The 16182-nt window shown below is 39.7% G+C and overlaps 1 protein-coding gene across 6 annotated transcripts in view; it reads right to left on the bottom strand.

Moving 5' to 3' along the window:
- The window catches only part of sox6 (SRY-box transcription factor 6), a 130587-nt gene that overhangs the window by 43177 nt on the left and 71228 nt on the right, over positions 1-16182 (bottom strand). For all 6 annotated transcript variants that reach the window (XM_075459976.1, XM_075460010.1, XM_075459990.1 and 3 more), the window contains 2 exons: positions 11639-11811; positions 9981-10049 (listed from right to left, as the gene is read on the bottom strand). In XM_075459976.1, coding sequence (XP_075316091.1) covers positions 9981-10049; positions 11639-11811 — 242 coding nt within the window. The remainder of the gene's footprint in view (positions 1-9980; positions 10050-11638; positions 11812-16182) is intronic.

The following is a 16182-nucleotide window of genomic DNA, read 5'->3' as shown; positions in this document are numbered from 1 at the left end:
GTAAATACACAAGGTGTAAAAGACTGGCTTCACTTGAGAGAGCACCCTTTATTTTTCCCTGAGCACATGAATTAAGAACACACACACAGAGACACAACCGAATTCCTTTAATACTGAATTAATCCTTTCATGATGTACTGTTTCTGAAACCAGATTTATTTTATTACTCTAATGAATAACTTCATTATTTAGTGAAATCCAGACAATTTTCACAAATGAAAGTTTTATTTCCAATAGGCTGAGTGACTTACATATATTCAGGCAATGTTGTAAAGGTATTCATGGAGATAAGATAAAAAATGAGTGGTGTTTTTATAGACGTGACCTACAACATGAACTGAAGCAGCTACAAAACACTCAGTGCAAATGGAGATGTACAGCACATTACAGCATTCACTTGGGATGCTGTCAACACCCATGCTCCTCACTGTCTGTTACAGCCTCTAAACAGCACCCAGGAGGCCTGAAGACCCCCTGCTGGCTTTCCCTCTGACTCCTTTTAGACTTTTATGCACTGATCCACTCTCAAGTTTGCGAACCCAGAGACCACAATGTACAATGTATAGTGAAAGTTTTTGTTTTTACTGCCAGAATGACTTAGTATTAAAAGGACTGAAACAAAAAAGCAAAAAAGACAAATAACTATCTTGTAGTCACTGTGTTTCATGGTTTTTAGCTTGAAAATACTTGTGAGATCATGGGCTCTTCTATTCTGATCAATTAATACTTGACACCTTTTTAACACAGATCCTCATCTTGGATATGATCTGCATTAAATGGGGAGACTTGCAAAAAAGAAAAAGCCATTTCCAGTATTTTACGACAGCAAGTAACCTAAAAATCATGAGTTAATGGTGGTGATTTTTCATCCTGATACATCATTTAGACGATGACAGACACCTCTCATTACACATTAGGAAAAGATCACAGTCATCAGCAGTCATTTAGTGGAGAATTCACATCTCAATGAAATATATCTAATTTGAATGAAAATTGCTTCCACACTTTAGTAGATATAAGAGCCCAAAACTTAAATTCCTTTTTCACATTTTCTGTAAGGGGTTCAGTCATTTTTTGCACAGAGGATAGACTCCAGCTGTTGCTGTAAGAACTGATAGTTCACACTTTGTTCCCCTCAGATCCCCACAGAGTCGCGCACCAAACACCCTCAAGCAGAAATCACCTTTTGTGATCCATTTAAAGTGAAAGCGATCTTTAGCTTGCTGGCAAGTCTGGCTACATCCCAACAGCAGCACACACAGTAAAACTGACACTAGACAGCAGGATATGTTTAACAACCGCCACTGTGTACACAGCCCGCTGGGTGTACACTGTACTGGAGCCTAACCAGGAGGAAAATCACTCAGTGGAAGCGCTTCTGCTGAATACTTTGTTGCTTCAGGATTTTCTCCCCACCAATTAAACAATCAGCGGTTCTTTGAGGACATAATACTGCCTTGCTACTGCTCACTTATTGCTGTACAGTATCACATGGCAGACACACAAATTGATCGAACAGAGATGTGACAGTGTTTGGATTTGTCTGTAGCTAATGGTAATCATACAAATAGATCAATAGATCTGAAGCTGACTTTGATGCTCCAGACTCTTGCTTTTGAATGAAGGTCTTCATATTACCACCCACTCGACTGAAGCACATTATTCTTGCTTGTCTGCTCTGGAAATTAGAGAGGGGAGGGCTAAAGCACTAGAGACTCCAGGTCACCAACAAAGGGCCCTTGTCTTGATCAAGTCTCTGACCTTTTATCATCACTTCCTTCTTGTATCTGAAACCCTTACATGGCACACTTTGCAGGAAAAGTAAAGAAAACAGAAGACTGTTAAACAAAACCCATAATATTTTCAGTGAATTGTAGGGGTATAGCATCAGCTCTGACATTAAAAGTATGCACTGTTTGCTTCAGATTGAGTCAAATGGCACAATATCTGTGTGTGCTTTACTGTTAAGGATGAAACGCTCCAAATTCAGACATTCAAGTAAAGTCAGGACATCTAGAGGGAATAACCAATGGTGACTTCTGCTAGCACTAATTCCTTCAGCAGTACAACAAGCCTTCTTGGACAACCGCCATTCCAATATGTCTATATTAAGACGATGGGGACTTGAAAGCAGGGTATTGCAACCCTCTGACCCGCCTAACACAGCCCACCCAAATCCCTCCACTCTACCCGTCTCCACCTCATAGCTCCTCTTGACTTCTTTGGAATCCTGGATAAAACTGCAGGCTTTCTGTTTGCTTAAATACAGTGCCTGGCATTTACAGGATTTCTTCACAGTGCTGCAATTTTACGTAGTTTCAGTATCAAATGTTGAAAGAAAAATCATATAAAACCAGCCTCAAGTGAGACGCAGAGGAGTAAAAAAGGTGAATAAAAAAACAAATTTCTAGATAATTCAGCGCATTTGTAATCACATTTACATCTTGCATGTGTGCAAAATAATTACATTAAAAAAAAAAAAACTACCCTATTGTCTCAGAATATTTGTGTAGAAAATAAATCTCAAGATCAGGCCTCAACAGTGTGCTCTACTTGTTGTAAATATTGCAGGTGAGAACAGAGAAATTTCATGCTGCAGCTTTACATTATGTGCAGATACAATGAATAGCATGAATTGTGTGCACACAACCCTGCATTACACCCTTAACATAGAGATTATTTTCAGCAAAAAATTCTTCCTGACCAAAAAATGACTCCTTCAAACAGCATGTGTTTGACTGAACAGAAGGGAAACAACATTATCGAGCCTACAAGTGGATTACTGCACTATTGTCCCATATATACATTCAAACAGTATGAAAATGGAAATGAGTGAATTGCCCCGACTCTCTTTGGAGTGGTTCAAGTGAGGCTCAAAAGAACATTATATATGGGCCATTCAGACAGGCAGCTACATCCATGTGTTGTGAACAGGGCTGGTAAAGTGGGAAATAGTGGAATTCTTAAGCATGTGAAAATTAAGAAATAAGGTGGGTCAAACAAATCTTTTTTTTTTTTGTAATTCAAGTTTTTCTTTCTTGCTTTCTTTCTTTCTTCTAGAATACAAAGTAATTACGATTCTTTAAGAAAAAAAAATTCTATACATTTAAGATCTGAAGAGAAAACCTCCTTCTTTGTTTATCAAGTTAAACAGACAAAAGTATAAGACTACCCTAATTTGCGGGATTAGACTGTCAAAACCTTGGTTGATTTTTCTTCCCTCTGCCCAGTTCTTCTTAAACAGACTGAGGCTCTGTCTTTACCATTACCTCCCAGCTGCTTGGGTCACACAACACAACAGAGCCCATTCTGTTGTTCAGCAGAGAGCACGCCTGTCAGGAGGGGCAACTTTATTAGACACACAAATGTGCCCAGACTTTCAAACATGCTCAGATATCACTATAATGATGAGCCAGAGAAACCATAGGAGTTTAGAAAAGAGGTCAATATAACATTGTAGAAAAAAAATTAAGAATGTTTAGTGAAATTTAACAAAAATATATTAGGGAAGCTGAGTAAAAATAATACAAACCAAAATCTTTCGCAGCGATTAATTGTGCAGTACAAAAGACCTCATTCATTGTGTTCTGTTGGGGAATGCTTGGACTCTCCTCTGTCCCAAAAACAAAAAGCTCTTTTTTTTGCATTAGCCATGGGCTGAATGCTTTACTTTGCCACCCCAGCCCTAAGAAAACACGCGCCCCTTTTCTCGCTGCCTGTGCACAGTAGTCTATTAATGCAGCTCCTTTTCCCTGTGAGTGTGCCCACTGCCGAGCAAGACGGCTGTGCAAAGCCAATTCACAGACAAAACAGTTTGCACAACATTAGCAGAGAAAACACAGTCAATGCAGCAGAGGAGAGGAAACTAAGTCAACATCACACTGGAGGAAGTGTTCGCCCTCATCTGATATTTTTCCTTATGAGTGTTGGGGTACAATGGGTGTTAAGTCAGCTGCTTTTCCTTCATCCAGGGAAGGTTTGAGGAGCTCCAAACAGGTGCAGTATTAATGCAAAAGCACTCAACTCAGAGTATTTGTTCAGAATCAATGCTCAGTTGACAGCATTATTTATCACCGTGTATAATTCAAAAGGCAAATTTACCTTCCAATAATCTTTTGACTTGTGTTGTTGCTTGTGAGAGCCAATGGAGAGCTGGAAGTTTGTGTGATTAACCTGTCCCAGAGCTGCTTTAGAAAGCCCTCAGGTGACTAATTTCTAATAGACCCTCAGGTGTGATTTTGCATATTACAGCCGTTCATGTGGCACCTCTTATATGGAACCTCTTAATTATTGCTGCTTAAACCATCGAGGTGTCTGAATGAAAAGGTAAATTACATAACTGCATGGCTTTATTGTGTAATTTACAGCAATAAATAATCTCTGTTTATCTACATTCCTACCTCACTGGTAAAGGCAGTGGAAGCAAGTGTTTGTTTTATTTGGAAAACAAGACGTTTTAAATCATTTTTTTTTTTTTTTTACAGACAAAAAACATTTTATACTAATTGTGAGATTGCTTTGTGTTGTCCTCAAAATGCCACTGAATAAACTGAGATTGTGCCTCTTACACCTTTTTGTGCATCATTAAATTTTTACTGGGCCTTGATGACTTTATTGTTTAATTTGCACATGACTTTGTTTAACGTCAGCATTTCTTCTGCTTCCTAACAAGGAGTCACATTTCATAACTAATTAAATTGATTCCTCCCGCCCAGCCGATAGAGTCCACTAAATGGAATTATTTGTATCCAAGTGTCAATATATTAAATCACAAGGTCTAATGAGTCGGGTCACTGCTTTCTTTTATCTTCAGTCTTGCTTGTGCACATCTTCATCAGCTAACAGTCTCCTTAAATGGAGGATGAACATGCTGGACCCAAGCCTCTGTGGGTGAGAGCCAAGCTTGTCCGACTAGGCTGTTAATGCCCCCACATAATCCTACTACAGGTTAACGCAGTGTTCTTCAACAAGCACAAGGGAAAGGGAACTGGCAGCACAGAATATACACAGACACGAGTGTGCACACAGCAGCACACACTTCCACACTTCCAATGCACACACATTATCATTTCCCTGCTCTATTATTCTCTTATTATCATGCTAACAGTTTTAGTCTGGCTGCGCTAATTGGGGGACTTGCACATTCTCTTTAACAATGTCTATTTTTGTGCTTTTTTTCTTTTCTTTTTTTTTTTTTTCTTTTCAACTGCATTAATAAGAGTCTCACACTGAGCGAATCATTTGTGCCGGGGAGACAATAAAAGCTTCTGAGACTACACAAATTAGTCCTATTATCTTTATGCAATTACCATACGGCTGTGTGTTTATTTAAACTCATCTGATTGATGTAAAATATTTACCATAACAGTGTAGTTTTGGAGTTTTTGCTTCTCCAAATTGGTAACCAAATAGACTCAGAGCATTCAATTAACTGGATTGGATAACATGAATATTCCTTTTTTGTATAATGATACTGTAACAATAATAATAAGAAAAAGTGATCAATCAGCAATTCATCATATGGACCAAACTCGAATTTTGTAGCATTTGTGTCCCTGCTGGAGGAGCTGGTTAGACAACCGTTTGTTAGCTCTATCCTAATAGGTTTCATTCTAAATCTGATGTAAAAAGCTATGTGAACACTGAATACATAACAATCATTAGTGGGAAACTGTCTAACACTGGCAAAGACCTTACGCTGGCTTGATGATTTGTGTTGCAACAAGACCATGACCCTGACCCCTCCCCCCTCAAGCTACATGTGAATCGCTGTGGAATGGCATAACAGCAAGAATGTGAAAGCCTTTTAGTGGCATTGTTAAAGCAGAAAGAGGATTTTATTGAATATCTGAAGAATGACTTGATAGCTTCTGGTCAGGTTTGATGTAAGGCAGCTGTTATGCCACATCTGCAGAGAGTAAGCAAAAGAGAAAGCTAAAACCCAGCTTTGCCGAGTTTATGCAGATGTTTCTATAGAAGTGGGAATCTCTGCCAAACTGCTTATAAATTATATATAATTACATATAGTTGTTAACTGTTATCAAACTGAAAAAGAAACTGGACGGACTCTTAGGTCACTGATTAAAAAAAAAAGCACATTTTCTGGTTTCTTTGTAAATTAGGAAAAAGGGATACCATAAAACATGTCTCTTTCCAGATGTTTTTCCTCTTTTTAAATATATTCACTGAAAGTAAACGGAAACACGAAAGGTAAATCTAACTATCAAAAGAAAGGTTTTATGAAATAAAGAAGCATCTATTCACCTTCACTCCATTTTGTTGCACAAACAACATCACAAGCTGCACGGTTTATTAAGACACCTTGATTGTTTGAAAAAGTAGCAGCACCATATCACACAACATACCACAGTCTATAAATACATGCCTTAAAATCCATCACAACCACCTTGCAAATTGTTGGTAAATGTTAGCATAATTAAATTTAATCTTTTCTATCTTGGGGCCTTTCACGTCGAACGCCTTCATGCCCCCCACTGTTTCTCTACACCATTAAAGACATGTGAGAAAGCCTCTGAGACTTTGAAGTGTGCATTGGACAACAATATGCTGGCCTTTTTTTCTCTTTTAATCTCTGGTTTCCCTTTTTAAATAGAAGAGAAACACACATGCTGTGTTTGTATATCCTTGCGGTCACAAGGTCAAAGGTAGGATGTACAGGAACAGATAATGTGTGTCCTACTGTGGACTCAGGGTTAGCACATCAATGCCAAAGTCGATGACAAATAACAGTGTTATGTATTGTGATGTTTTAAAGGATATACAAATTAAATTAAATGCTCTGGATTAAAAGTGCTCCTCTTTTTCATCTGGGGCTCAGCTTTCTCCTGCCTGTTTGTGAAGATAAAGTTCACCCTGACCTTTCAGACACTATTTATTCTCTTGATGTGTGTATCAGTGTGTATGACCCTGCATTCCTGCTTGCTGCACACTATCAGCTCTGTACACGTATATGTGTATTTATGTGCCAGTGCATGACAATTACAAGAGTTACAATCTCAGCATCCTTAATGAATACCGCAACTGCGGTTAAGGTATTAAAGTATCAGGCATGGCTACTGACAGCATTGTCACTTTAGTTTCATTGAGCTCCACATTTCAGGAGAGCAGAGTCCGGGAAAAAAAATCCTTTAATTCTCATGCACTGTTACTAGAAAATACCTGAATGATACAGAGTTGAAACAATTGAAAATAGATTTGTGTATCAGTAACTTCATACAAGCTCAGAAAGATAAGACATTTATTGGACAAACTAGTTTTCTGTTAATGTCACATGTGTCTTATAAGATCCTGAGTGGTGTTTCAAATTTTCAACTAAATCAGTTAATCTAATCCTGGGATTGAATTAGTGCCAAGATGATTTCAACGATGAGGGATGGACTGATGGAATACAGAGATGCTGAGGGAAAAACACACAATGCCTTGAGCTTTAACTTTTGATAAGCCTCCAACACTTCAATCTGCTATCTTAAAACAAGTGACATTGTAATCCTATAGGACAAAGAGTAAATCTCTCTCCCTCTCTTGTAGGCATGATGAGAAAGGATAAAAAGAGATGGCTATTCAAAAAGGAAACTTGATTGAACTCCATGCTGCCTAGCTCCAAAGCGCACAAACCAAAACCTCTATAACTACACACAAGATTCAGTCCTCATGCAAAAAGCCCTTGAAAGCACACACATAGCGTGCCAGCAACAGTCTCCGGTTGCAGTCCCCATGGTTTTATTGTTTAGACTGTTTACAATGTCCACTATGTGATCACTCACATCATCAATACGAGAGCTTAGCAAGAGGTTCTCTTGGTTTTCTCCCTGAAGCCAAAACAGAAGGACTTTGATGGCAGTAGGGTCTCCAATAAAGTTTAGTGCTCTCCATGCTAACAGCAGAGTAACTCAATCCCTCAAGACTGCTTACCACTTTGGTAAAAGTCTGTGACATACAGGTTGGGAGCTTGTTTACAGAACTAATTAAGTCAAAGCTGTTATATATTAAAATGGCCAGGGCACTTTTAAGAGGAAGCAGTAATGAAAACAGAGTGTCAAAAATACCTTGCCCCTGACTCTCTTTTATCTACTTTCCTTGATACTCCAACTTAAGAGGAGTGCTCATCACTACTTGGATATTTGGAGGAACTAGGTTAGAGAGAAAGAACAAGTTCTGTTTTAAATAACCTATTTTTGGATAAATGATTTTGCACAAGATTAAACTTGGGTGGTGTGCACTCAGGGGAGGCTGATGGGCAGTTCAGCAGATGGACTGAACATGGGATCCTTTTATTCAATTGTGGATGTGTTGGTTTTTTTTCATCAAGGAGGATTGGATGCCCATTTTGTCATGGGAAAACTGGGCTCTCCACGAAAGGACTTTGCTTGTATCTCTGTTCAAGTGTTTGAAATGTATATTAAGAGGAGTTTTCCCAAGCACAGTCTAATCTCCACATTTATTAAAAACGATGCATCAAGAGGAATTTTAAGGTAACATAGGCTGATAATTTTGTGATGATATTAGGAGCTTCTAAAAGTGAGATTTTTTTTAGGGCTGTGCCCTTATGCCAAATGAGCATAAGTAAAGGGCCCTACGTAATATGAGTAGCCTCTCAGTAGTGTATAAGGTACTTTATTTTAGAGTGTTTTCCACACAGAGTGGAATGCTCTTTGTTTGTCTTTAGTGGAGTGGAGTGGAATACATTTCGAATGTCTGATACTTAAGTGAAAAGTTGAAGCTATTTGCTTCTCACAAAGTATGCCGAGATTACAATCTTTCTCTTTCTGAAAATAATTATTTTGTAGCTCTAACAGTGAATCTGCTTTTGTGTGTATTGCTGTTTAAACTTCTTTTTTTTTTTGCTTTTGAGAAATCATAAAAACAAACTTTTATGTTTTGTGGTTTTATGATGGTCCACATGAGAAGAAACTGCTGCTCAGCAAAATATAGCAAATGATAAAAGGTGAAAATTCCTTTGGAAATGCTGAACAGTTAGATGCTCAATGAGACGTTGTTGCTGTAGGAACAATTTGTTGCAAAGTGAATGTTTAATGAAAGGAGAGGATAGGAAGAGTTGTCAGTTATAGGAGCGAGCACAGGAGGAGGAGGTAAATGGAGAAGGGAGTGCCTGACACCAAACACACCCAGCAGAATAACGTTAGCTTCACAAAGGCAGCCAGGCTCACAGCCTTGACCACTGCCAGTGACCAACCCTGGATTACCCTGTACAGTCTGAACATATCCAGTAATGTGCTGCCTGGGTGGTCTTTCACTTCACCTGTGCATTCTCTACTACCCCACATAAAACACATACTCAAACACAATAACTATGTTAGGGTCTGGCATGAGTGGCACAAAAAAGCTTTAAAAATATCATAACAGGTTGAGTGCAGCTAAAGGAATAAAGAACTACAAGATAGAAAAAAAAACAGTGCCTGGCACACAGCGATGATGACAATGTAAGTTTCGACAGCTCTTGTGCTGTGTGAAAGCATGCCGCATTGCCCTTCAGGGACTGACTAATTTCAGAGGCATTTACCAGCCTCTTTCATGTCCCCCACCTCCAGGTTCTCCTCCATCAACAGGACTCATTAGCTGTTGTTACTTTTCCCCCTTTTTTTGTTCATTAAGAAGTGCTAATTATTCGGCTCCATATTTTAAAGCCCTCCCGATTACCAACAGGCAATTAACATTTGATGAGAATGATGAATGTTAGCGTGACAGAAAAATTAAAGATAGAGAGATAGGAAATAGAACAAGAGAAAAAAATGATTGGAAGGCTAACTGATGTTAGTGGTGATATTTACTTGAATCTCTAATTTTATTGATCGGTGCCACAAAATCCAGACATTTGGCTCATGGTGGCATCAGTAGTGTGCTAATTAAACTGAAGAGGCAGAAATATTGGAGTAATCAGTGTTGAAAATGTAGGAGGTGATAGCTGCTGTGTGAGGGCCAACAGAAATGCATGCACTGACCTGGATCTGCTGCTGGAGGAGGTTGATTTTGTGCTGCTGCTGCAGAAGCTGCTGTTGTTGCCTTGCAATCTGGTTGACAACAGAGATAAAGACAGTAAAATGAATTACCCCTACTAACAATTAGATTAAAAAAAATGGGGAAATAAAATTGTCTACATTTTTTATACATTACTTGGGCATCCCATGCCAGTTACAGTAGATTGTGTTGCTATTATAATTAAGACAACAATATAAGAATACAGTATTACCAGAAAGAAGCACATTAGTGAGGCAAAAATATTCATATTATTATCTTTTGATAATAAGAAACTTTTATTATTTCTAAATGAACATACATAAAATGCTCTGTGTAGAGCTGCACAGTCAGAATTTGTGGAAGAGAGAATAAATGATTTACAGGACAGACTAATGTGGATATGATGGAGATTGTCAGTGCAGGCAGCGTGTGAGTGACAGAAATCCCTGCTGCCCCTGAGTGACGTGCAGCCACACCACAATGTTTCTCATCCAAGCACTGCCTCTATCTACACGCTCACTTCATTGAGCATGACAACCGAGTTTTAAGTGTCATTTAATTTTCATTTTTAAATATAATTACAAAGTGCTCACTATAAGATATCTGCCGTCTGCAAATGTGTCAAGATTAATTTGTGCTGGCTTCCTCACGAGTGTCAACAGTTAATTACTGTGTTGTATCTTGATGGCTTGATGACATTCTAGCTCTCAGCGGGCTCTCCCTCTATCCACCATGTCTCCCACTCGCGCCTCCATTTTAATAATATTCTTCCATTTTAAAATAAGATCAAATATTTTATACCGCTGCTCATTCATGCTGCAATGTCTACAAAGCCTAAAGAGTGGAGTGTAGTTTGCGGATGAACATCATTGATTGAAAAAGAAATCAATACCGTTAATGTATTATTAGTGTACTATGACCAAATGTATCACTCCAAGCTGTATGGTCTATCTCTTCATTTACCACAGGAAGGTCTGAGAGTGGGCTGAGAAAACTCTGAGTGAACTCCTTGCTGATAATTGACTCATAGCCATTAGGGTGGCTGGTGATAATAAAAGTGTCGCCTCTGTGGATAGTTTGTGTCCTTATTTCTTCCCAGACATTAACACACTTCATGGCCTGTGCTAATTTGCTGATTTGTACAATATGGCTCATTGGCCTGATTTGTGCTGCAAATCTAATGCCAGGCTTGTTCTAATAGGAGCCGATTTATCAGATATAGAGGGCTTCCATGTTTAATATAACGTTTAATTCACACATTGCCTCGCATTTGTTAATACAAGTCATAATAACATTTTCCCAACCACACAGCATAAATGTGGCTTAGAGAGCATGACCAAAATATCTGAGGCAATAAAGAGTGTAACATCTCTTCAATCTAATATTACTCTAAATTTCTCCCGAGAAGTAAGATTTTATTGGCACATCTTGGGCATGAAATGTAATGGTAAAGTGACAGTTTGTTACGATTGTATTAAATTTGGTTTATTATTGATATGAGAGGAATAATAGAATAAACAGCAATGTGAAGGTGGACGCAGAATAAATAAGGAAAGACAGAAAGAGAGTTCACAGCTGAAATACAGAAAGATGGAACGAGTAAAACTGTGACTGTGAGAAAAGAGAAACAGTGAGCAGTTACCTGCTCCTGCTGCTGACGAGCCAACTCCATTTGCTGCCTCTGTTTCTCCATCTGTGAGGCAGCGAGCTTCTTCTGTTCGTCGTGGGCAGCCAGAAGCTGCTCTCGCAGGCTGATCAGCTGGGTGATCATTGTGGAGAGCTGATGTTCCTTTTCTGCCAAGCTCTCTGGAGTACCTAGAGAGAGGTGACATAGAGCCAGGTAAGGGGTGGAATAGATAAGCACATGAACATAAATACAAGTATGTGTCACACATACCTGACAGAAATATAAGTACTCAAAAGTTTTAGATACCAGGGTGTAGGCTTTTGCAATAAAACTGCAGAAGGGTCCAGACTGTATACTGCTAAATATAAACAAATGACCACGGTGCACACAACGATCATCATATTGGGCTATTGTAGTGTACACAATATCTAATACAATAGAAAGCACACAGGCAGTAACCAACTGCAGTGAATTCACTGGAAAGTGTTAAGGTCACACACAGCCTGGAGTTGACGGTTTTGCTGTAGCTGGTGTTCACAGCTTTCAGAGGAAGAAAGGAAAGGAATTGTTCCCGGCACACAGACAAAGAGCTGCAGGGAGCTGTCAAACTGAGGTGGCAGCTTGCGTCAAGTATTCCAGGGGTTGTTATAGAGAAAGTGTTAAGAGTTACTGTTTGCGCTGGCCTCGAAACCACACACCTTTTAGATATGGAAGTCACACCAACATATTAGAGCAGAAACATCTGATTTGTCAAAAAAAAGTAACAAAAACAATACTTTGTGAGCCAAGTAGATGTTCTGAATGCACTTTGGAAATAATCTAAGAGACATTTTGATCAACACTGAGCAACCTGTTGTCACTCTTGCAAGTGCATACTGCAAAGCAGTGACAGACCAATAGTCATTCTCTCCTTGCAGCTGCTATAGCAGCTTTCTCTAACGCACACGTGTCCACACTGTGTGCAAGTGGCTCCGCTGCACTGCTCACTCCCTCCGCCTAATCAATGCTAAGTGATCCTACCATTGACTTACACAGCCAACATAATTGCCAGTGAAAGGCTAGACAGTAACTCACCCTCTTCCTACTGCACTCCTGTGTGACAAGCTGATCTGAGGGAACACAAAAACTGATAGAAAACCAGACTGAAGAGACATAGAAAGACAGTCTAAGAGAAAGAGAAGGATAAAAGCATTAAGATCCAGATAACAGTACAGCGAAGTCTGGCCGGCGGCCAGCAGGAGCTGAATTCTTTCCTGGGTGTCTTCCTCTCATCTCTGACCACATCTGTCTTGAGTTTCTCCGAGAGCTCCCAGGGGCCCTCTCCACTCAAACTATTTTAATTTGACTAAACACCTGATTTATTTTATCTCTCCGATGAGGAAAGCCGTTTGTCTTAATAGAGCCTGTCAACCTCCAGAACCCATTCAGGGCAATTTACTGGCAGGCTTGTCTGAACCTCAGTTTGCCTTGCTCTGCCTCCACTGCCTGCTGCCGTGGAAGAGAGCTGCAATTCTCCATTTTTTCACCTAATGAAAAAAAGAAAGAAAAAAAAAACACCTAAAAGCAGCTATTCACTGGGCCTGTGTGCAGTTTCCAAGGCCTAAATTGACTTCTTATTCACCAGACTACACTTGTTGTGAATGGCTTATGTGTAAAATGGATACAATCAGCACCAATTTTATTAACCTGTGGCTGTGTCCATGACGGAGCTGCCTTTTACAGGTCACTCACAAGACACATCAGGCAATGTCACAATACATCACTGCTGTTATTACTGCAGTCAGAAAGAGGAATAGGCATGAACACAGAAAGAGAAAGAAGAAAGGTAGAAATACAGAAAGAGAAGAAAAGCATCATCTGGATGAAGCTTCAGATCACAGACTCAAAACAGCAAAAAGTCAAATACATTGCAACAAGTAAGTGGAATGTACAGCACATAATGTGTATTTGATCTTAGTGGACCTAAATGTAAAGGGCTACGTGTGTTAAGGGTACACAGAAGAATCTGATGGGCTAGCCTGAGTGTGGGGTGCCTCATCCTGCCCAGACACCACAAGAATACTAACACAGGGTTCATTGTTTGGATTCTGAACTGAACTGTGGGAAGCCCAAAGAATCCTCTGTGGTGTAACTTAGGCCATTACAATTTAAATCATAATTATCAACATTTAATTTACAATAATAACAATGCTGAAAGATCAAGAAGAATTAAAAATTATGTGGAGCATGGAAGATATAGTGGAGGAATTTCACTTTAGAGACAGTACACAGCTGAGCAGAAAATCAGACGCATATGTTTTTTTGTTGGCTGGTTAGTGTTAAAATCTCTTTCTTCCTGCTTTAAATTATGGATCAGCTTTAAAATGCAGATAAAACTTTTATTGGGTGGTACAGAAGAGGAGAATCGTGGTCTGTTTCTGACCAGCCCGCTGACAAAAGAGGCCGTTTCCTGCATATTGCATGGCTTTTAACAGCGGTGGGGCTGAGGTCCGCCTGTTAACATGTCTCCTCACATTGCTCTTCCGATGGGAGACAGACAGCTAAGAGATGCCTTGGCGCTACATAAACCCTAGCAGCCAGGCCAGACCTAACATGTTGTGACATCCCCCTGGTAGACAACTGAGGCTCAGTAGGACAATACCAGCCTGACACAGGAAGAGGAGCCTAGGAGTTAGTGGTCAAGCTGCGCTGGAACTTTTCTTGTTTTTCTCAGACCAACTTCACAAATTGTGGATTGACTCAAAGAAGGAGGAGACAGCAAAGCTGTGTTGTACAGTTTCAGCCCATTCAGAATTCACCTTTTGAGATTCCTGCCCCTTTTAAACGTCATAAAGTAGGGCAGACAACATCAACGAGTGACTAAATAAATGATAAGAGAAAAACAAGCAGAGCCATGGTTGCTTAGGGAGGAACGGGGGTATTTGAGCCTTGGGGTCTTTGGATAAAAGGCACTTTGTAGGGGTGCGATTTGTTTTGTCCAATACCCACATTTCCCTCTCTCTTGGCTCCCTCCTCGTTGCTCTAATCAAGCAGTCTCTAATTTGGGTTCCAAGTCCAGTACCGGGGAAAAAGAAGGAGGCTTGTTACTTTGAAGAGTCCCAAGTGAATAACACAGATAAAAGATTCAGGCACAAAAAAAAAGAAGAAAAGTGAGGGAGGGTGAGGGTGAAAAGGGGGAAAATCACAAGGCACCCTATTCTCTCCCCTTCCTTTGGTTAAGACAGCTGAGCCATTATGACCAGATCTGAATTGAGTTTTTTAGCACCCGAGGACTGGAATTTCTTTGTCTCTCTATCAGTTAGCTATTGTGGATGCTTCCATATGCTACAAGCCCATCCTAAGTAAATTAGGACTTGTCTAAATGCTGCAATTGTACCAAGCTGTATCCACACACAAACCGCACATAGCTTGAATGCCATGCGTGCTGAGGCTCTCTGTTTTTGCTCTCTCCTAAAGTGTGTGTGAACGTAGACATGTGTGTCTACAGATGTGTTTTTCACCCTGGTTCAATTGATAAAAGGTACGAGTCTCTGAGTAAATGCACGTGTGTGTGAACACTGCCGTCACCTGATCCTTTGTCTATTCTTTCTGTGAAAAACACAGAGGCCAACTGAGTTACGGCAAACAGTATCTTTTTGTACCTTCTATAGTGTTAAAAATAGGATTTTTATTTGGTCACAGACCTCTGTCAAAAGCCATGACTGCTGCTTTGATTAAAACAAGAAACCCAAATTCTCTATCTTGTTATTAACTTTCCAGTGATCAGAACAGTTCATATTGTGGATCTATATTGGCAGGAAACCTAATATAACAGCAGCTTTCATGGCATTCATTTGATTTTAACTACTATTTGCACACTTGTTCAGCAACGCTACAAGGCCATATGTGTTTCCAGTAATATGGTGTTAATGTGCCGCCATGTCCTACAACCAAGACAATATGAGCAACAGCTGTTTCACCTGGCTTGCTGCCTCTGCTGTGATATAAAGGCTGTTAATCTTGCCAATAAAACCCCATTAACAAGCAGAAGCAGTGACTCACAAGCACGTCATCCTCTAGCAGCAATTACTCTCGGTCCTCAAGCTTACCTGTTATTTGTCTGAACACATAAGCTTGTTCAGTTAAAAAAGTTCCATCCTCTTGGTCTGAAGTAGAATCTTCTCAAAAGTTTAAAACCACTTAAACTGACATCAGCCCAGACATTATTAGCTGCTTACTGCTCTAGTGTGTTACCTGCTCAGCACAGATCTTTAAAAAATTTATTTTCTGATTGGCATGTGGAGAGGAATTAATAAAAGCACTCTTCCTCTGCTTTGATTTTGCTGGTCATGGTGAACACTGATGGAGACTAATATTTTGATGATAGAGAAAGCTTCACTCTTCAGTATAATTATGCTAATGCTCTAGCACTTCACTGACTGCCCATGACACCAGACAAGCGAAATTCGTAAAAGCCAAGTCAGAGGCTCAACCTGAACACATTACTCCACAGGGTATGGCAGTGACCCTTAAATTCACACTGACAATAAAAGATACCTTTGCACAGAAACCTTACATCT

Source organism: Odontesthes bonariensis, chromosome 1 (genome assembly GCF_027942865.1).
Source record: "Odontesthes bonariensis isolate fOdoBon6 chromosome 1, fOdoBon6.hap1, whole genome shotgun sequence".
NCBI classification, from domain to species: Eukaryota; Metazoa; Chordata; class Actinopteri; order Atheriniformes; family Atherinopsidae; genus Odontesthes; species Odontesthes bonariensis.
This window is presented reverse-complemented; position numbering and strand designations above follow the sequence as displayed.